General features: G+C 35.7%; 2 protein-coding genes across 5 annotated transcripts in view; one reads left to right on the forward strand and one right to left on the reverse strand.

Moving 5' to 3' along the window:
- LOC129775505 (potassium voltage-gated channel protein Shaw-like) overlaps positions 1-22,647 on the forward strand; it is a 410,947-nt gene that overhangs the window by 197,119 nt on the left and 191,181 nt on the right. The window lies entirely within an intron of this gene.
- The window catches only part of LOC129772976 (uncharacterized), a 44,899-nt gene continuing 35,951 nt past the window's right edge, over positions 13,700-22,647 (reverse strand). The window contains exons 2-3 of the mRNA XM_055776521.1: positions 14,290-14,473; positions 13,700-14,230 (exon numbers count right to left, since the gene is read on the reverse strand). Of these exons, the coding sequence (XP_055632496.1) occupies positions 13,700-14,230; positions 14,290-14,473 (715 nt within the window). The remainder of the gene's footprint in view (positions 14,231-14,289; positions 14,474-22,647) is intronic.

Raw genomic sequence — 22,647 nt, forward strand, 5'->3', positions numbered from 1 at the left:
AGGGTAAAAAATAGCGATTTTTCGGACCGCCCTAAAATGGAAATGGCTACCCTAGTAAGAAGAATAAAAAAAATACGGGTTTATATTTCCCAATGAAGAACAAAACTACCAATTTTCACGAAAATCTGAGAACCACTATATCGGTTTGCCATGCCAATGTCTGTATAATTTTAGAAAACAATTTTTTGAGAGAAATGAATTTTAAATAAAAAAAATATTTTTTTCAATGAATTTTTAATTTATTTGATATGTTTTCAATGAAAGCTTGAATATTTTCCTACATTTCATTCTTTAACCAACAATTAATAGGTCTTATGTTTTTTGGTTGACTTTTTTCTAAATTAAGAATTTTTTTCGAAAAATCTCAACTCAAAAAGTTTAAGACCTGCAGAATGTTGATTAGAAAATGGAATGTAGGAAATTCTTTGAGTTTTCATCAAAAAAATATCAAACAATTAAAAATATTTCTTTGAAAAAATATTTTGAAAGTAAAAGTTTATTTTACTCAAAAAAAATTTTTCTAATTCTGGAAAAAAATTAATTTCAATAGCATCTACAATTTCCAACAAATCATCCACAAATCAGAAGTTGTGCACTTTTACAAGGAAAAAGTTTTTTCAACATTTTTTTTTAAATTACACCAAATACCAATTTTGTCTAAAGTCACTCAAATTGTTGGTTAGAGAATGGAATGTAGGAAATTTTTAATTTTTTTTTTCAATTTGTTTGATATTTTTATATTTTTCAATAAAAATTTAATCATTGAAAAATATAAAACAAATTAAAAAAATATTTAAAAAATTTTAATTCATTTTTCTTAAAAGAATATGTTATTTTGATTATGAAAAAATATATATGAAGAGCCTTTACAATTTTCAACAAGTCACCCATACATCGGAAGATGGAAACTTTTAAAGGGAAAGTCTTTTTTGCACAAAAACTTGTTAAAGTTTTCTTTGAATAGTTACATTAATAGGGCATTAATGTTTAACTCGTAACAATTTTATGTATAAATTATCACGATTTACATGTTCTACAAACTTTTTTTCTATTAAACAACATGTTTACACATAAAAATGTTACGAGTGAAACATTTTTTTTTCAGAAGTCTACATACAAAAATTCCATGTGTTCTAAAAACTATAAAAGATAGCAAGTTGATGTTTCCGATAAAAGTTAATATTTTAGTAAGATCTAAAGCTCTGTCGAATATACTCAGTTCAATTTTTTTTAAAGAAACCATGGAAAAGTTTTTGTTAGAAATAAGAATTTCAAAAAAATACGTTTATGAGAAAAATGATTTTCAAATTTTGATATGTTTTTCGGTGTAATTAGGAAAAAATTGTATTTTCCATTGAAAATTTAAAAATTTCCTACATTTTATCCATCATTTTATCCTTTGTCCAGAAATTTTGAGATATTTGGGTCCTATTTTTCCAATAATGAAAAAAATTTTGGCCTTTTCAAAGAATAGTCTAATTTTTGTGTGTTGATTTAAAGTATGCATAGTTGCTTAAATGACCAATGTCTTTACACCCACAACGTTTCGCTGCTATATGAGATGGTGCTGAAAGCTCCTAAGACGAGTTGGCATGAAATCCGTCTCTAGTTGGATCACGTACTTAAATTCTTGCACGAAAAATGAAATATTTCCAGTATATGTTTAGTGCAGCGTTTATTTTCACTAAAATTATACTTAAATAGTACTAAAATTATATTTCTAAAATTTCATCTCCGCACGCATCTCGTTGTAACTTAGTTTCTTTATATTTCCCAGAGCTGCGGTGCCGGGTATGCGCGAAAAAAAAAACTAAAATAACCTCAAATAACATTACATTTCAAATTCTCTTGAGGGTAAATGTAGGGGAATGGTAAACACAAAAGAGAAATACTGCACCTTGAATAGTTGGTTATGTTGTAGCGCATCTCTCACATCATTATCAAGTGGTTGAGTTGTGCAAAACTTGGCGTAGTTATTCCACTTCCGCCTACACAAACACCTCTGTAGATACGTGCACTTGAAGTACCCTTCCGAGGAAAAAAAATATAGAAAAAAGTGGTCATGTCTGCAAGCATAACAATAATGGAAAGCTCTTTCGTCTACCTATGGGTGATGGAGAGGCACAAAAGCTACCACCGGTAGGTTAAGTGCCCCTCACGACTCGTTATCTAAATCTTGCGATACTATCGATTAGAGAGGTGAGTGATAAAAACTAGCACTCCGCAGCGAGAAGCGGTGCGACACTTGCTGGGAGCGGTTGTTTTGCTCTTTGTTATCCGCGGGCAGTGGACACATGTTTTGACATTCATGCTACTGGCCGCTAACATCGTTCTCTGTCAGCGAAACCGAACATGTGAAAATATGCCCAGTTTTCCAGAATTGTTACAATGAAATATTTATCAGATCCGATTTCCGAATAAAAACGTGCCTCGAATAAATGTTGCTCAAAGCAACATTCGTCCCCTACTGAACCGTCCAAAAGCTTGACATTTGGGTGGGAGGATAGCAAAACGATGTTTGGTTTTGTTTTGAATTTGTAGCTGTTGCAGTGGCGTGTCGATGTCCCCCGCTGATCACGAAAGGGTTAACTTCTCTCATCGTTATCTCCCGATGATGCCTCATTGTTGATTCAAGTGTGTATAACACTGTCATCCGCCTGGCCCGGGACACAGCTGGGAAATGTCGCCTCGCATCGGCAGGAGGTTCTGTTTACTCGGAGTCGGGCGGAAAATGAGGGTGGCGGTCTGTGTAGTGCTAGATAATGTTTGTTTTACGACAGTTTTTCTTGTGTCTCTTGTCCGTTTCGTGTCACTGTTATTCGTGTGTTTGATCAGATGATTTATGACGGAAACGAGGGGTATCCCGAAAAATATATATACAAAAAAAAAACAGAAACGGACATCTGTTGGGATTTGTGCTCGCATTCACAGGGGAGAGGAATTTATGAATCGTTGGATAGTGAAGCCCCCAAAATAACGAACAACTCTACGACGAAATCCAACACATATCACATATGATACTCATGTCGTCGAATCAAATGAGCGTAGTCATCATTTTATAAAATCTCGCATTATCAAATTAACTTATTTTTTCTCACGTAGATTCCATTAAAAAAACAATGGGTTATCATAAGCAATGATGATTTTCTATATCCGCACTTCTAACAACATAGCGATACATATCATATAATCAGTGAATATCACAATATTCAACTGTCAGCCAGTGGGGATCATATGTTTTACGTTTTTATTCTATTCATCCACTTGTTTGTTTTCAATTATTCGAGCGTTTATTTTCTGTGGCTGCACTGAAATTGGTTCATCGGTTGGTATGCTTCAGGTATGTGATTCAAAATATTGTGCATTACTTTCGAGTTAAGTGAAGCTAAACTTGTTAACCACTTTTTATCTTTACCGATATCCTGGCGCGAAAAATATTCAGCATTGTTGTATCTGGTTTACCAGGCTTTACAGATGATTTTTTGGATTGTTGTAATGAAACGCGATTCTGAAACGTGTGAACCAGCCGTTAAGTGTTACATTTCATGCAAGACAAATATTAATGCAAGTGTTCTATACGTGTATGCGTATACATTTTATCAAATATATACCGGTAATTTGTGTTTTTAAAATTAAATAGGAAATAGTCATACGAAATAGTTTGTTCCATCACATTCGTGCCATTTTTGCCATTTCTGACCATTTCTGCCCATTTCTGCCCATTTCTACCCATTTTTGCTCGATTGGTCGGTTGGTGCATTATCGTGGAGCGAAGTCCATGTATTATCCTTCCACAAATCTGGCCAGTCGCGACAAATTTTCTCCCTCCAACGCCTCATTTTCAACGTTTCGGTTTGCCATTGCACAATGGTCCAGGAGATGCATTTAAGTGGAAATTAGCACTTTGAGCTCGATAGTTATTCTCTAGACAAAAACTGTCTTAGACAAAGTTGTTACATGTGATAGAGCGCCCATTTTTATGTTATCAAAAATAGGGTGACCAAAATTGTCGATGAAATAAAAAATATAAATTTCTTATCTTTAGAGATAGAGGTAAACATAGTTCGACAATGTTGTAGTCCCAGTTATTTGAAACATCTTTGGAGAACAAAGTTTTTCTCTATCTCTTAAAATAATCGATATAGCGCCTTTTTTCTATTTTACGTTAGGGTCACCTTGGGTCACTATTTTTTTTATCTCAACTTCACTCAAAGTTATTGATATTTCTTCACAAAAAATACACTCTCTTCAATTGTTTGTCATTCTTTCTGGGGCAAACGTAAACAAAGTTTATTGGCGGCATTTGAAAGAGCATATTTCACTCTACATGATGTGTGATTTTCAAAACAATGTTATTTTTGGTGTTTGTGTAAATTGAATTGAGTTTGTGGATGAAAACCCATCGATAATTTTGAGCAGGATTAGGATATTGACATGTTCTGCATCGCAAAATGATGGTATTGATAAGCTCTAAAAGTCGTACCAAGACCATTTTGATGTAGAATTTTGAATACATAAGTTAGAGTAAAAAAACCCGTTTTTTCATAGTGCAACTCAACTAAAAGTGTGGGCAAAAAAACATTTTTTTCATGGTGACCCTAACGTAACTCAGAAAAAAGGCGCTATATCGGTTATTTCAAGAGATAGAGAAAAACTTTGTTCTACAAAGATGTCTCAAATAATTGGAGCTACAACATTGTCCAACTATGTTTACCTCTATGTATAAAGATAAGCAAGTTATATTTTTTATTTCATCGACAATTTTGGTCACCCTATTTTTGACAACATAAGCGCTTTATCATGAGTAACAACTTTGTCTAAGACAGGTTTTGTCTAGAAACTGTCAAGCTCTCAATGCTAATTTCCACTTAAATGCATTTCCTGAACCATTGTGCATTGTTTTAACCATTACAAATTACCGGTATATATTTGACAGAATGTGTAAAAAGTGTATCGAAAAATAATCTTAAACTTTCAAGAATAAAAAAAGCGAATAGGTTGTTGAAATTTTGTTTAACACTAGAGCTACCGACAGTTGTTATAGAGTAATTCCATCTTAAATCAGCCGGTAGCTGACCCGAACTCCTTCAATTTTTGGTACAACTTGGTACTCATGATGAAATCTACTCAAAATCACAATTTCCATTATCATGTGACTGATTTAAATTTCGACTGACTTTTTGAAAGGGCGTAATCATAATTGTTGATCTTCTTCTTTTTAAAAAAAAACATAACTCAAAATCCAGCTGTCTGATTAAAATAAGATGTTTGACAAAGTTGTTGAAAATAATGAAATATTTAGAAAAAAAGTCACAGGAGGGTTGTGTCCGAGACACGACCGTATAGTTGACGTAGGATTCCGTTAGGCTATCTGTTGATTTTGGATATGTTTGAAGAATTACATCGTTAAGCTCTTTGATAATGATTTAGTGGCCCTGAAAAAGGCAATTTTGTTTGGTTGTTGGGTATTGTTTGTTCACTCCACCAGTGTTTACCGAGTGATGATGACAGAAGTATGGAAAACCGTCATTGTGTGTTACGTATCAGATAGAAAATGCCGAAGTGGAATGAGATATGATGAAAACCGCCCTCTTTGACCCTATACGAGATGCCTTCTGTGTTATGTATGGATGAAATAAAGAATAAAACTCACCAATGTAATATAAGATAATTACCAACACCAAACACAATTATCAATTTTTCTCATTAGTAAAACCATGTTACTTTAATATAGAGAAAACATATTTGAAACCGAAAAGGTTATAAAACAAAATTTATAATTTTCACTTGCTGAGTGATTCAACCCAATGCGAATTTTAATTGGACTAACAACACCTAATACTATATGTAGAGTATATGGAAAATCACTTTTCGAATATTTCTTCACTTTTTTAATTTTTTCTCGCCCCATAAACTTTCCTTGGGTGAAAATGAACACAACAAAACAGACAGCTTAAACCGAACGACCCGTTCTCGAGCGGAAACATACCTTGGATTCTATTTATGAAAATTGAAATAAATCGTTTCATATAACAAGTTATTTTTAACACAACTGCTACCACATACAATTTTACAATTTACACTTGTGTTAAATTTTTTACAATACACGATCGGTCATTGGTATGGAATTTCACGAAGCAACCAACATTAAAGTTCAAAATTTAAATTTTATTTGCTAGAATTAATCGTATCACTCACCTAACTAACAATATAAAAATGCCCCCGACTTGCATGTATTTGCAATGTCGATTTCTCCCCGGCAGCTTGGTTTTGATGCCTTTGTTAGAGAACACATTTCGGTAGTCACAAATGTTCCCCCTACTTTCATATATTTGGAATGCCGATTTCCCCCAGGCAGCTTGGTTTCGATGTCTCTGTTAGGAAACAGCCGCATGTGTCGTCAATTTCGACTAATTAGAAGTGAATATTTCCGTTAGGATAGGGGTTGATATTTTTCAATTGTTCGATAGTTAATTTCATGACACATATTATTTTCTTCAATATAAAAAAATTGTTATGAAGTGCCGGAATCGATTGACACAAAAATTTCATCAATCCATCATGAATTGACTGAGCAATAAGCGTTTGAAATTAGACAATTTTCACGATGTGCGCGATTTTCGATTTTCAATTTGTACCCCAATATGTTCCTGAAAGACGTAATCCTACGTCAAAAAACATTTAAAAGTTACTGTTAGAAAAGTTTACATAAAAGTATAATCTTGTAACCTTTTATAACTGCAAACACCCCCTCATAGATATATTTTTGTATATTTTTATTGGAAACCTCTTCCAATTTAACAAAGTTTGACGCACAGGTACGCCGTGATAAATTCACGAAAATGGAGAATGGAAATTTATAAAATTTCATTACTTTGTGAAACTTTCTTAAAATGTTGATCCCCACGAAAAAGTATCCTATGCAAAATATAAGCTTAATCGGACTTCATTTACTGGCAAGCAAAATGTTGAATACAACATGGAGCAATACTTCGGTCAGCCCCCCGTCATGATAGGTTTTGCGGCATGGGCCCAAATTATTTGTTCACTAACACCTAGAAGAGGATAAAATTGTAAACAAAACATCAAACAAAGAAAGGAATGTATAGAAAGGGGACAAAAAGGTACATAGGAAGGGAAAGGATAAAAAGGATAAATTTATCAAGAATTTGTAGAGAAAAATATTGTATATAGTTGTCAAATAAAGTGAACTATGAAAAAGTAACTTTTGAAAGGAATAAAGTAGTATCAATACTCAAATTATTATATTGATTGCAAAGGAGGAAACACCAAACCGAAATTTAATCCCAAGTGCGATTATCGGGGATATATCGCGACCCAGGTGGAACCAGACCAGAGGGCAAGAGCCCGTATCCCAAGTAAACACAATATTTGAGTTTTTTGAAACCCTAAAAATCACTGGTGCATTATCGTGGTGCAAAATGCAAGTGTTATCTTTCCACATATATAAATCGATCAAACCAACGCTGTGCTGTCCGAATCGTTACAGTATCGGGTTCATAAACTACACGAATTTTTTCGGCCACCTTCGTTGCAGTTTGTTACGAATTACTCTGGTGCGGCTGCTCTCAGCCCCCGAGGAAACGATTCACTGGTTCCAGGAGGGAACGCAGTCTAAGCCCCCAGGCCTTATCTATGACCATGCAGGGGTGGACGCGAAAGGTCTCTTTTGGGTCCTCGGGTCTCAGGGTCGTCGCGTGAGCTGTGTGGGGAGGCTTTCGGATTTGGATTAGCGAAAGAAGTAGTTTTTAGGTTAACAAATTTATTGGCTTACGGAAAATTCTCAAATTTCTAGTGGTTGACGGCTTTGGGCTGGCTGGTGGTGAACGGCTATGGCGTGGTCGGGAACGACATCGGCGAGATGGTGGTCGTGTGGGATAACGGCGATCGGCCGCTGACGTAATGTGGAGTTCTCCGTCGGTTATTTCTTCGGATCGTGGCTTCGGCGGTTATACTTGAGACTTGAGACTGAAAAGGACAATCACAACACTGTCAAAACGACACTTGTAGCACAGATTGTCGTCTTTGAATAGCCGTATAGTATGACCCGATGCGATAAGTACAACACAAGTTATGTTTAAGTGTTGCCATATATTGACAATATACGACATTTCTTTTTCCCCAACCCAATATATGGTCGTTTGCGACAAATTTTCCAGTCTCAAACGTCTCATAACACCAATGTAACACTTTTTATTGACCGTTTGGTAATCCGAAAGGAATTACGAATGGTCAACAAAAATCCAATCCATATAAAAATCGCCGAACAAAAAGAGGTAACTTGTTCTTAATGACGCTGTTACGGCTCGGCACGGACCAAGTAATACAAAAAAGACACACATCGGATTTTTAACATTTTATTTACACAAACAATAATCACACAAAAACACACACTTCACACTGCAGAGAATATCCTGGAGCCGCTCACGAAACACAAAACACCAAAACACAAACAATAACAAACACTCATAGCAATAAACAATACCAATTGAATTGTCATAGGATAGGAACGCATGGAAACGAACCTGCTATAAAACAAAGCCCCATTGTTTATAGGGAATATTCTAGAATACCCGAGCCAAGATACAACGCTAGAATATACTGTAGCGGGTACCGTATAAATAGGGCACGGAATGTTCAGCAGCATTAGCATTAGCATTAGCATTGAGCAAGTTGCACAATATCGTAGGTGGTACGAATTCAGAACTGTTATGTTAAAAACTAGCCTCCATCCGTTGCTGATGATTGGTAATATCTCTTAGATGAAGGCATGTTTTTTCCAACAGTTAAGAATTGTCCTGGCCACGTCCTTGCAACTGCTAAGGAAAGGGAAGGAATGTTAGTTCGACATTTACTTAAGAGAGATGCAGAGAACTCTACGACCTCTCATAAATGCCTCGGGAATTTAGGAACGTGTTAGTAGGGAAGGTAAACCATAGGATACACTCAGCCGGTGTTACTGACGTAGCATGTTTTTATTAATAACTATAACTATAACTATAACTATAACTATAACTATAACTATAACTATAACTATAACTATAACTATAACTATAACTATAACTATAACTATAACTATAACTATAACTATAACTATAACTATAACTATAACTATAACTATAACTATAACTATAACTATAACTATAACTATAACTATAACTATAACTATAACTATAACTATAACTATAACTATAACTATAACTATAACTATAACTATAACTATAACTATAACTATAACTATAACTATAACTATAACTATAACTATAACTATAACTATAACTATAACTATAACTATAACTATAACTATAACTATAACTATAACTATAACTATAACTATAACTATAACTATAACTATAACTATAACTATAACTATAACTATAACTATAACTATAACTATAACTATAACTATAACTATAACTATAACTATAACTATAACTATAACTATAACTATAACTATAACTATAACTATAACTATAACTATAACTATAACTATAACTATAACTATAACTATAACTATAACTATAACTATAACTATAACTATAACTATAACTATAACTATAACTATAACTATAACTATAACTATAACTATAACTATAACTATAACTATAACTATAACTATAACTATAACTATAACTATAACTATAACTATAACTATAACTATAACTATAACTATAACTATAACTATAACTATAACTATAACTATAACTATAACTATAACTATAACTATAACTATAACTATAACTATAACTATAACTATAACTATAACTATAACTATAACTATAACTATAACTATAACTATAACTATAACTATAACTATAACTATAACTATAACTATAACTATAACTATAACTATAACTACAAATGTACTCCAAACTTCCGACTATCGTCTCGTTAATTGCTGTGTAAAAAGAAAAGATTTGTTAAATTTTGATACCATCTTTATTGATGAATAGGTTAAGTTGTGGGAGTGACATTGCAGTTTTCTCTTCTCTCATAAGCACAAACCTCAATACCTAATCATATAACTGACATTTAGTTTGATAATATAGAAAATTTGAAAGTAAATAGTAAATATAATATAAAATGGAATATATTAATATAAATAACGAATAATGTAGGAAATTCTCTAACCGTGATGATCTGCGTAGTACTGGAGGAGTTCTATTTCAAACATAACCAAAATTCTACACAAATGCACACAATTATATTATAAATACTAACTACAGACGAACACAGAGCATTATATATATGTAGTGGAACCACCTACATCATATCCGGGACCTACAAAGGAAAAGACCCTCAATTTCCATGTTCAGGAATCTGAATATAGTATTTAAAATTAAAAAATTAAGCAACTAAAATATGTGATCTGTAAATTATATGTTGTACATAACTGCAATTTGCTTCCGGAATCTGGTGTAAAGTTTACAATGTTATATAAGGAACCCATTTGAATTAAAGTATTCACTCTTGTTTTCAAAACATATATATCTACACTCCTACAATTAATGTATTTTAAACTGATACGGGAGAAAAGGAAAATAAAAGCATGCAACTTAGCTTGATCCATTACAACTTTAATAAATTATAATAATTCCAAAATCACACAACACTGCACTAAATCCGAGTTCACCACGATAAATCAATTTTTACGTAAGAAAATACTGGAAGGGACAATAACGCTCTCACAAAAAATACTACATTCCAGTAATAGTATCATTGTTGGGCACGTACGAACGAGTTACTAAACATGCTATTTCACAAATGAAACACGGAGCAACGAAAATATGCGTCTGCACTTAATGCATATTCGATCGAGATTCCCGGAATCCACAATGATCTCAAATCTGTACGAAATCAAGCTGTAACGCTCAGATTTAATTCAAATAGGCAGTTACCGAAAAAGTAGATTGACCTCTAAAGTGAATCGGCGATATATTCCGTTGATCACCGTCCGTACTCTTTATCGAACTTTAAACGCGATGACGGCAATAAATAAAAGAATTGAATAATAAAGGTAAAAAAATAAGAGAGTTTGAAGAATTTTGTTGACGAGCGTTTTAAAACAATAACTGATCCTTAGAAAAATACAAATCTCGATGATAAAAAAACAATGATACCGCAGCACTGCCACCACAAAACGTGTTTCCACCGTACTTTTGCGAATGGAACTCCTGAACATGGAGTCTGAATCTGGAACCTATGGCATAATGGGCCTGATTCTCGAATACACTTCGAATACACTTCACGGTGGAAACGGAATGAAACGTATCCGCGATGACAACGGTACGGTGTCGACATCTGGATACGAGATTAGTTTCCCACTAAACTTATCATTATAATATCAATATATCTTCAGATGAAATTTTTGTATGAGATTGTTATATCAAATAAAGAAAACAAAGTTTTCCACTCACATTGAATACAAGTTTGATACGAAGAAGTTAATTTTCATTAATGATTTTTTATTTGAAAAGTGCTCATTCTGCCTGAAAACTCATTATTCACTCCTATTCTGCATTCCGTCGGATTTGCATTTCGTTCGAAACTGCTATCTCGAACGAGTTATAATTTTGCTTTCCCTATTTCGAACGTATTGCTCATTTCGATCGAATTATTTCAAACTGTTCGAAAGAAATTCGAACAGTTCGCGTTGACGACTCACCGATGCTGTCACCTGCAATCAATTGCGCTGTTTGTGGGATTGCTGTGAACTATTTAAATTACTATGGCAAAAGACTGTTTTCAATTCAAAAGTGGTCAGTGAAAACTGTTACCATATGTGTTTTAAATGATTGCAATATGCATTGCCATTCCTTAACATCTATTTCATATACAATATAATCGAAATGAAAAGAAAAGTTTATATTAATATTAGGAACCATCATAAATCGCTATTTATGCAAAATTTTATTCCACTAGTTCGTAGAGAACTTGTCAAACTATAGTGTAAAATACATTTTTAATACAGCCAACTCAATTTTCTTTCATAATTTTTGTTTCGATAATTTATATTCATTACGAATGCATCATTTTGTTCAGCATAAAAATGGTCACCTTACCCAACTATCCTATATGTTTTGACATAATTAGCATTGGAGAAGATTACCCTTTCGTTTGATACTTACTTTTATTATTTGTATCGCCAAAATCATACAAAACTGCACGATACAAAAGTATCGATTTTCATATATGTTTTCCTCACAAATACCAAATGTCAAAACTCAATGTCGTCGAATGGCAAAATAAGCAAAATAAACCTAAAAGACAGTTATGCCGGGTGCTGAAATTTAAATTTATTTGAATTGTTCTTCGGTGTGAATAGAAAATAAGTGAGAAAATAAATTAGCCAAATGGATTCCGCCTTATTGTCGGTATTGGCAGTGTATGAAGAAATCGGAATACTTCGTTATAATCGACGGAATCTGCGCACATCCGGTAATTTAATGGAGCTTTCATACGATGCGTAAGTAAAATTTATTTGTCTCTGAATTTCTTAGATTTTTTATTATCGATTTTCCTCTACTATGCAGATTCATTAAAAGCTTTCGTTTGAATAAAGAGGCATTCCGATACGTTTTGGGGGAAATTGAACACGATTTTTCCAACACAAGGAAAAGTGGCATTCATGTTAAGGAAAAGCTGGCGGCGTGTTTGAGATTTTTCGCTGAGGGAAACTACCAGCTTGGAGCGGGAAAAGATTTCCATATTGCGATGGCACAGTCCACTTTTTCTAAGGTGTTATCTGAAATGCTGAACATACTGGAGCGAAGATTATGTTCTAAGTGGATATCATTGGAAATGTCGGAAAATGAACAGCGGTGTGCCAAGCTTTATTTCTATGAGAAATCTGGAATTCCAGAAATAATCATGTGTGTTGATGGAACACATATAAAAATAATCCCCCCTAATCAGAATCGAAATTTATTTTATAATCGAAAGGGGTTCTACAGTCTGAACGTTCTCATTGTAAGTACAGTATGCATTAAATTAAAGATTGTATTTAATTTTTTTTTTGCATTATAGGTTTGTGACGATCAGCAGAGGATCCGTTTCGTTGATCCTAGCTTTCACGGATCTAATCACGATGCCCATATATGGCGAATAAGCCCTGTACGAACGTATTTCGAGCAGATGCATCGAAACGGCGGAACACAAACTAAAATACTGGGTAAACAAAATTGTTTAAATTTCCTAGATGTGCATGATAAAATTGTTTCCCACAGGTGATGCAGGCTACCCATCGGAATCATGGCTGGTAACGCCATTCAGAGCTCCGGAAGAAGGCAGTTTGGAAAGCGATTTCAACCTGAGGCATGCTTTAGGTCGAGGCATAGTCGAACGAACAATCGGTGTTCTTAAAAATCGTTTTAGATGTTTACTTGGAGCGCGACAACTACATTATACTCCTACAAAATGTGCTCAAATTGTGAATGTGTGCTGTGCACGTCATAATATATGTTTGGAATACGGATGCTCTCAGTAGGGGGCATATTTTGATGAGTCATATCAATAAATTTTTATTCTCTCCAATACTAGCAACTATCATCTATTTTTACTTTTTGTATGTGATAAATAAAATAATACGATTTGGTGATCTAATGTCTAAATCTTGTGTTTGTTTTTATAATGCAATATTTGAATGTTCGGAAAAATGTTCTATTTGCATTTCTAATATTCATTTTTTAACCTTCTCTCGAGCGATTTTTTCCATTTCGCGGTTATGTCGATTTTGTTCTTTCAACATTTCTTTGAGACCAGTATCTATTGAGTTGATTGCTTTGGCGAATTGGCGTTGGTAATGTACCATATCATTGAGGTTTTTGTTTGAGGTACCCAACAGCGATTTCATTTCCGAGTGAAATTTCTGTTGTTGTTCAATTTGTATTTGAACTAAATTGAGGGCAGATAGCCTAGGTCTCTTTGGTTGGGAGCATTGAGGAATAGCCGTATCATTCGCATCGTCGGACTCGTCAATTGAATCGCAACTTACATCTGTATTAACCTCGTTGTTTTTTCCCTTAGGTATTCCTTGTGAAGAACAACCTGGTATTCCTTCTACGGTTTCCAACTGTCCAGTTAGCTGAACCGCTTGCTCCTCTAGCTCAGACAAATGTATCGTTCTGTTGGGTCCTCCTCCAGTTGCCCATTGCTCTCTTTTGTTGTGAGAGAGTTTGCGCTTCAACGCTGATTTATAATCCGCCCACACCTGCCGGACATTAAAAGTGAAATACATATGTATTATTTCGGAATAGTTTCAGTAAATACCTTTTTCCATCCAGACCCGTCACGGATGGATGGTCCCAAACTGTTTAATTCAGCAGCACAATCGTTCCAAAATGGTCCGGAGTTACCACGCATAAATCCTTTTGCGATGTCGGGGTTCTTCTCCAAAAGCTGCACCAGCCGCTCAAACTGTTTTTTTGTTGTTGTTATGTTTTTGGTTTTATCCCTGTGAATAGAAATTTGATTAAAAAATCAATTAAAAGCAACCGATGTAAAACTTTACTTACATTTTTTTAGCAATCCGCAGTAAAAAAATATCGGGAGAAATTCGACTGCAAACCACCACTCGAACGAAATAAAGAAAGGGTTTGACATTCGAGTAGCGTCGAACGAAAGATGTTATACAATTCAAACGGAATACAGAATGAAATTTTTCAAGTCGTTCGAAATATTTCGAATCGTTCGGAATACAGAATCGGGGTGATTGTATCATTGTGTCATGATAACGAAAGTTACAAGCAAATGTACGGCGCACGTCCGTACCTTGATGATGGATCAATGTGTTTAGAACCTGATAATTGAATTTGAAATACGAAATCGGTTTATGTAGCTTGAATGCTCCGACTTCGGAACCGAAAATAATTTCCAATTGTAAATACAAGGATAGTTTAGTTGAGATGAGCCAGTTAACGGCTAAAAATCTCTTACTGAGGGAATAAGAAAGATAAGTTAAATACATGGGAAATTGAAAAAAAAATTAACAAGCAAGACTGAACCTCAACTCTCATGTTAATATTATAACGACGAATCATTTGCACTCGCCCATTGTGAAACGCCAGCACGAGTAACTAACGATGCGCATATATTCGTGTGGTAGTATTCGTGTACGGTTCTGTCTTGTTTGTGCCGTATAGAGCAAGCTACAGTGGAAGTCCGATTATCCGCGGAAGCGAGTTCCATAGCAATTCAATAGAGCTTCACGAAATTTTTGAGAGAGGAGTAGGCTTTTGTTCTGGTCATGGCTAATATACACGACCTTCGAGCTGCATAGACTAACGATTTCTATATTGATAAAACAAAGATTTCATGCTAAAACATCTTTTCTCGCGTTTGCAACTAATTTTTAGTGCATCATTGCGTTATCTGCGATTTATTTTATCCAGGATGATCTTGCCAGACTATTACGCGGAAAATCGGGGTTCTACTGTACTTGATTGCTTCCTCTCTGTGCATCGTATGACTCGATGGAGCTAGCGAAAAGCGAATATAATTCAGGAACGCCAACCTGACATCATTATTTATTATTTACATCAAATATCTGAGTATGAGGCTTAGTTAAAAGATATAAATGGTAATAGCTAAACTTAGCTGCAATGATTCCCAGCACAAATGCCGCACCAGGAACGCGAGCCGCCTTCCTCTGTGACAGAATCACTGCTGTATATCAGATGTGTGTGCGTTTACTTTGAATAACACAACAAACACACACGCACGGGGCGCTGAAACACTCAAACACTCCGCCAGCACAAGGCTCCGATGCACAAATAATAAGATTTCGTATATTTGCATAGAGCCATTTTATACAGGAACTCACACACGCAATACGCGACGGAACGAGAAACAAATCATAACATGAAAACGAATGAGCTGAACACACACACTAAACGGCACTAAGCATGGAAGCAGATTATTTCCTCCGAAAAAATTATTTTCGATTATAAATTTATGAAAACTATCCACAGAAATTGAACAAACTCCACGGTATTTCTTTGTATCGAGGCAGGAAATTCACTTATCCGTTTGATAGACGCATTTTCAACTGAAACACCAAATAATGCACCGAAATCTACGACAAAAAGACAGAGCGCAAACGAACATGTCTGATCTGTACCATCGCTCAAACAGCAATAGGGCACGGAATGTTCAGTAGCAGAAAACATTTTAGTGGATTGTTCAGTCCAAAATAAATTATCGAAAGGAAACAGTAAAATTGTGAATCTATTTAGTGACCTGAAATCCACATGGTGAAGTGAAGTGCTTGGTCGGTCAAAGTACCAAAAGTTTCGGAAATTGTTCAAACCCAGTTCCGATCCGCTAGTTGTCGATTTTCTCCCGTAACAAACTAAATGATAGAATGCGCTCAAAATTATCATTAAGACCACCGACAGTAGTACCAATAAAAAAAAAAAAAATAAAAAAAAAATGAAAAATGTTCAGTGAGAAGATTTTAAATTACAGATAAGGTAATTGATTTTGGTTTTTCCAGTCGAAAATTTGATTATGGTTTGTCCACATTTTTGAATGCTCTAATAAAGCGTACCTGTGTCACAACAGGTATTCGTATGCCTAATGATGACAGTAAACTCAAGCAATGATAAATGCAACATTTATTTAAAAACTCGATTTTTTTTCATTCAAAAATGATGATTTTTAAAACCGGACAAACCATGATAATTTTTTGGACCAACGCCACTTGACACTAGAGACTTGGGACTTTTCAACAAACTCAAACTCGTATCGATTATATGTGATTTTCATGAAGAAAAATCAATTTGCATTTACTAGTTGCGTGAAAACAACTTAAATCGGACAAACCAAGATCATTTACCCAAAAATATATTTCGAACTAGAGTCGAATCATCTAGATAAGTACATCTCATCAAAATAGATACATCATCTTCCTATAGATGTGTTATTAAAAATATAATTAAGAGAGTGGAGAATTTTCAGTATGTGCAATCACGGTGCACTTTTGCGAATTCTCACCATTCTCCTTGATAGCGAGAAATAGCTATCGAGATAGAGATTACGGTGTGCGTTCCCGTAGCACCGGTCGGTACAAGTTAAAGCATCCATTATAGGTACTCCAATACATAGCGTTAGGTAGTAGAATGTGATACTCTGTTCCATTAACCACTAGTAGCAGCAAGCATAAATTGCTCGTGCAGCGCAAAAGCCGCCGCCACCGGAGAGCTGCTTTTAATGGGGCCGTAAACAGAACTATAAATAAAACTCGGTTGCATCCGGGCTGATGTCCGGCTGCAGATAACTAACTACCAACTCAACTCACCCAGGCCCGATTCCCCGGCGAGATTCCACAGATTGGTTGTGTGTGAAATGGAAATTGTTTCATTTTCGATCGAGAACCGTTTCATTCGATGTAAACGAGTGCGCTTTCGGGACTTGCTCTGGGTGGGTGAGGGTTGGGGATATTTTTCCCTGCCCAGTGTCCCGGAGTAGTTGACGGTATCCTCGGGCAGGATCTTTTGTGCGCAGCACATGAGAAGGTCTCGAGCCTTTAATATTGGATCATGTTGATCAACAGAAAATTCGTGAATGGGTTGGTGAATTTCGAGAGTGGAGAGGTGCAAAAACACAATTCCGGCTCGGCTCGAGGCTTTTAATTAAAAGCAAACAAACTACATTCTCTCTCCATTTTCGCCCAACGCTTGGCGCTGCGAGGGGTGACGTGTTACGGGTGCTTCCACAGTGTAATGGCACCAAATTTCATATTTTCGCAGTCAACGAATTTTGTCGGCCGGGGGCCAAGGATGGTGCAGGCGCGGGCGGTGCTCCTGGTGGCGGTCCATGGTCGAGATTGGACCAGTTGTGGCATGCCAATATAAAGTCGAACAAATTACAAAAGCTGTCGCTTACGAGTCGGAGAACCGCAACGCAGTCTGCTGCCGAGTGGATCGAGGGTAAGCTTTCCGTATGTTTCATTTTCCGGGGGTTTGAAAATTTAAGAGTTAATTTCGTCTTCCGTTCCTGCCCTGCCGCAATTTGCCTCTTGGCTGCGGCGTTGCTGTTAGAGGAAGAGTCTGGCTTCTGACCTTCTTCGGTTAGTGAGATTAATTTTCAGAATTATTCAACCGATTGCTTACGAGTCTGTTAGTATTGAGAGGATCCGAAGGTTCATCTTGACCCATGTAAACAGTCGTTGTGAGGGGGTTAAATAATTTATGTTTTAATTATTCCACTTGAACCAGATATGCTTGCATTTTCCTTGATCTCCTTGAAGGATAATGTTTGACTCTAATGAAATACAACAAAAACTTATGATTTGTATTCCATAGAGATTGTTTGCCATTTGAACTTTACTACGAGTATATCAATGAAAAGAACACGCAACCGAAATCGTTCAGCTGCAGGAAGCAGCTACACAAACGACTGTCAATCAACGAAGTTAACTAAACGTTTTACACAGTTTTCATTTGATAATGGTTCGAATGGCTTGTTTTCTCTCGAGCCCCCCAATGAAACATTCCCGTCAATTAAACAAATTCAGGCAATATGGTCCGCGCTAATAATACGCCCCAACGAGGCAGAGGCGAACGCTTCAACCGTTTCGAAACAACAATTACTATTATTGCCAAAGTTTTCCTCTTTCGGCGGAAACAATTCCATCCCAGTGCCCATTCACGCAAGAACTTTCAAACTGTCGACTGCCGAAGAATTGGGCTCAATTTCATGTTTATTTTAATTTCAAACAAAAAAAAAAAAAGAAATAACAAAAATACTTTCCCCAATTATTGGAGTGCTTTCGCCATGGCCTTGTCATTTCGCAAGTGGAAACTAGAGCGAAATGATTTTCTGGAAAAGTTTACAGTTCTGCGACTTCGAAAGCGACAACCAACAAAAGGTGTTATATTTTTATATCTCCTCTCCCTCACCACCGTCCTTCTGGCCCATTTAGGGTGTGTGTGTGTTGGGTGTCCTGTGAAATAGATAGCAAACACTAATTAAGGCCCGGTCCTACGGTCCCCTTTTCGCTACGACAATAAGAGTGACATTCCGTATTTACGAGTGAATAAACAAAATCAGTCCAGCGCAGGACAGCGCCGGGGGAATGTATTTAACGGCGAACGGATTGAATGAGGCCGGGCCGGTCCGTTGTTTATGTGCGCTCGAGCGGTGTTTGACTTCTACTCCAGTTTCGTTTTCCGAGAGCGAAATTCGAGCGAGGATTTAGCGAACAATTTGCGAGTTGAAGTCGGTCTAATAGTAAATGGGCTTTGAATGAAAATTTGTCTATATTTAATATTTTACGCTTGACCTAACAAGTTGGTAGTATTCTTCAGAATTCAGAATCAATGACATAATTTTCACATCACTTTTGGGTTTGGTTACACGTTTTGGTATGCTATCAAATAGATTAGAAATAGAAATAGATTACTTCAAATAAAAATAATGAATATATAGAACCCTACATCAGTAGATTCCTAATATTCCTATTTACAAATCAGAGGTTATGTCAAGTCAGTTCATCAACACTAGAAGTCTTGCTTTCGCGGCACATCCTTCGGGTTTATATTTGACTAATATTTTGAAATTTACAAAAAAAAACTCAAACGTTCATGATTCTACACTAGAAAACAACAAGAAATGACCCCTACTAAACACCCTTTCCAAAACACACCCGAGATATGAAATGTAAAAGATTGAGGTGTTCATACGTCTCAGTTTATCTAGTTAGGTAAAAGAATAATTTGTTTACCGATTTGAGATTAACAATAATTGAGAAAAAATATCGTCCTAACTCATCATAATTAATTCCTCTTCATAATTGATTAACTCTTCTTATTTTCGTTCATATAAAATTTTAGTAAACGATTTAATTTCCTATGTTTTAAACCGTTAGGTTAAAGATATGATCAAAGTACTATAAATAATTGAACAATTGTAAACTTTGAAGCATTACCTAAACGCGTTGACCTTCACATTTTGATTGGCCCTGAAAAAATTTTGAATTGTACCTACCAAAAGGAGCTACTACGGAAACAGTGAAATACAATTTGAATACATAAATACCACTGCTCATCCCCCGTCGATAGCCTTATTAACGAACATGATGCTACTCCTGATGACTTACAATACCATAGCTTTTCATTAAAAATGAAGCAGCTTTATGATTTAATGTGTATTTTACCTCAAAATATCACGAAATCGTGAGTATTTTCAACATTTCTTGTTTCTTATTCCTATTCAATGTAATCAATGACGATATATTTTTTTTTGTTTACCGATCCACCATCAGTGTAACACATAATAGAGTGGAATGATACTTCGTCTATCATTCCACTCTATTATGTGTTACACTGATATGCATTAATCATTTTTAGTTAGACATTTGAACAGTTGAGGTTCAGGTCATGGAAGGGTAATTTTGTTTTTTTGTTCGTGACAACCCGTTCGACGGTTATGACTACATATAACAAACGATAATTTTCAGGGCCACCATTTGGAGTCAGAAGCGCCAAATAACGGATTTATGAACAATGAAAAGAATTAAATAAAAAAGCAATTGTTCCGAACAATCACAGTCCTACGTCAAACTTACGCCTCTAGGCTCAGACCCTTCTACTTTTTTTCATTCCACACATTCACAGTACAGTGAAAAACAATCATCGGGAGATGCATCTAGAGCAGCAGAGAGCTGTGGATTGATCTATACCAAGGGAATTGTGCTATCAGTACCAAGAGGTGCACCAAATCGATATGATGCGATACGCCGTTACAGGTATGTCAAGCGATCAACTCGCGATTCGAGTTGGGAACCGCTAAAAATCATCCGCACTGGTGTACTCAAGCATAACGCATACTAAGTTAAGAGGCATAGAAAAATGTACATCTGCCACAATAAAATATCAGAAAGTAGGTGACCTCTTGACATGGAGATCAAAATCAATGTCTCTCCCAGGATAGGTTCAAAGGAAGTTAAGTAATAAACGTGTTCCTACATCGGAATATATCTCTTCTGATGAAGAGTCAACCCACCTAGACAAGTATCGCTAAAAAAATGCAAACCTCTCTTCATTACCACTCCTGCTCTCATCTTGTATCCGTTTCCGTATCCGTGCCCAAGTCTATCCAGAAGTTGTACCTGGAACTGACCCTTGGGTTGTTTTCTTCCGGCCCAAAACCAAACGGAAAAGTACGAGATGCTTCTCCGAGATCTAGATTTCAAAGGTTAGACTGAACAAACTGTGGGCTAATCGTATGCTCGCAAACAATATTGTTGTCAACCAGCCTAGAATACCGCGTTTACGTTTCCTCTCACGTAGATGTGATTGACGTTCCCTCTCACGTCAATTGAGGGTGTGATAACCGAAACGAGCCAGAATCCAATACAAGATAAGGCGAAGGTAAATCCAAAAGTCTGCCCTCGATAACTGTCTAGATTCTGAACTGCCGCCAGCTCAGAACAGCTTTCCTTGAAGAGGAAAAATCCAAATTTACCCATCCCAGATTCCACTATTCGACGAAAACTGTGATAAATCGAATGAATCGAACAATTTTCAAACGTATCTTTTTGAAAACATGATTAAAGGGGAAAAACGTGCTTATTGGTGAAATTTCGTAGGAGATTTATCACGCGAAACGTTAATGAAAAAATATGGAAAGTGGCTCGATACATCACTCTGCAACGAATGAAAGCGAAGAATATATACATCGATGGATTTTTAATTTTGCTCGGTTTGTCTCGATGCCGTTCCCTTGCAAAACATTGTTCGAGATATACCACAAGTTATAAATCTGTGTGTATATATAAAAATCTCGTGTCACAGTGTTTGTTACCGAACTCCTCCGAAACGGCTCGACTGATTTTGATGAAATTATGCACAAAAAACTTGGTAGGCATGAGAATAGGTTGTAAACTATATACGATACCGCTAGGATACCGATTACTATATGTTTGATACCGATTGGGGTGGCCCTATGCATAAAAAAATCTGGAATTTTTTTGTTCCTAAATTTGGCTTCAAACAATTCATATAACCACAGATTTAAACCCCCATACCCAATTTTTAATCGTGATTTTAGTGTTTTTGTATAAACATATTCGAATAATTTAACCGTTGTCCGTTTCTCATACAAAACGAGTTTATTGATGTTGGTAAAGGACAGATGGCGATCGTTGCTAGAATGATACAAAGCGACTGCACTGTGACGCAAGAAATTGTGATTCGGAGAAAAAAATTAATATGGGTTTCTTCGTTACGCACATCGTTCATACGACTCTCCCCATGTTCTTCTTCAATAGCACTAATGTGCCCAACGTTCACCTTATCATCGTAGTATTACTTGCATCATTTTTAGAAGTGCTTTGTTGAGATTTCTATGTCAAGAAATACGCCTTGAATGTATTCTAAGTGACTAGCTTAGGAACTTGAGATGTGCCAACAATTTATAATAGATATATGCGCGAGCGTGTGTTCAAACATAAAATGAAGTTCTGTGGGATTCGGTCCCACCTATTGCTGGATGTATTCGGTTGATCGGTTGAATGGAAGAAGCGAGGATTACCTAATACACAATCTTAGAGATTTTATTAATCCACTTCTTTAGTGTGGGTGTCCTTATACGCCTTAGGGAAATCTATAGAGTAATATCTTCAGA

The sequence above is a fragment of the Toxorhynchites rutilus genome, chromosome 3 (genome assembly GCF_029784135.1).
Source record: "Toxorhynchites rutilus septentrionalis strain SRP chromosome 3, ASM2978413v1, whole genome shotgun sequence".
Classification (NCBI taxonomy): Eukaryota; Metazoa; Arthropoda; class Insecta; order Diptera; family Culicidae; genus Toxorhynchites; species Toxorhynchites rutilus.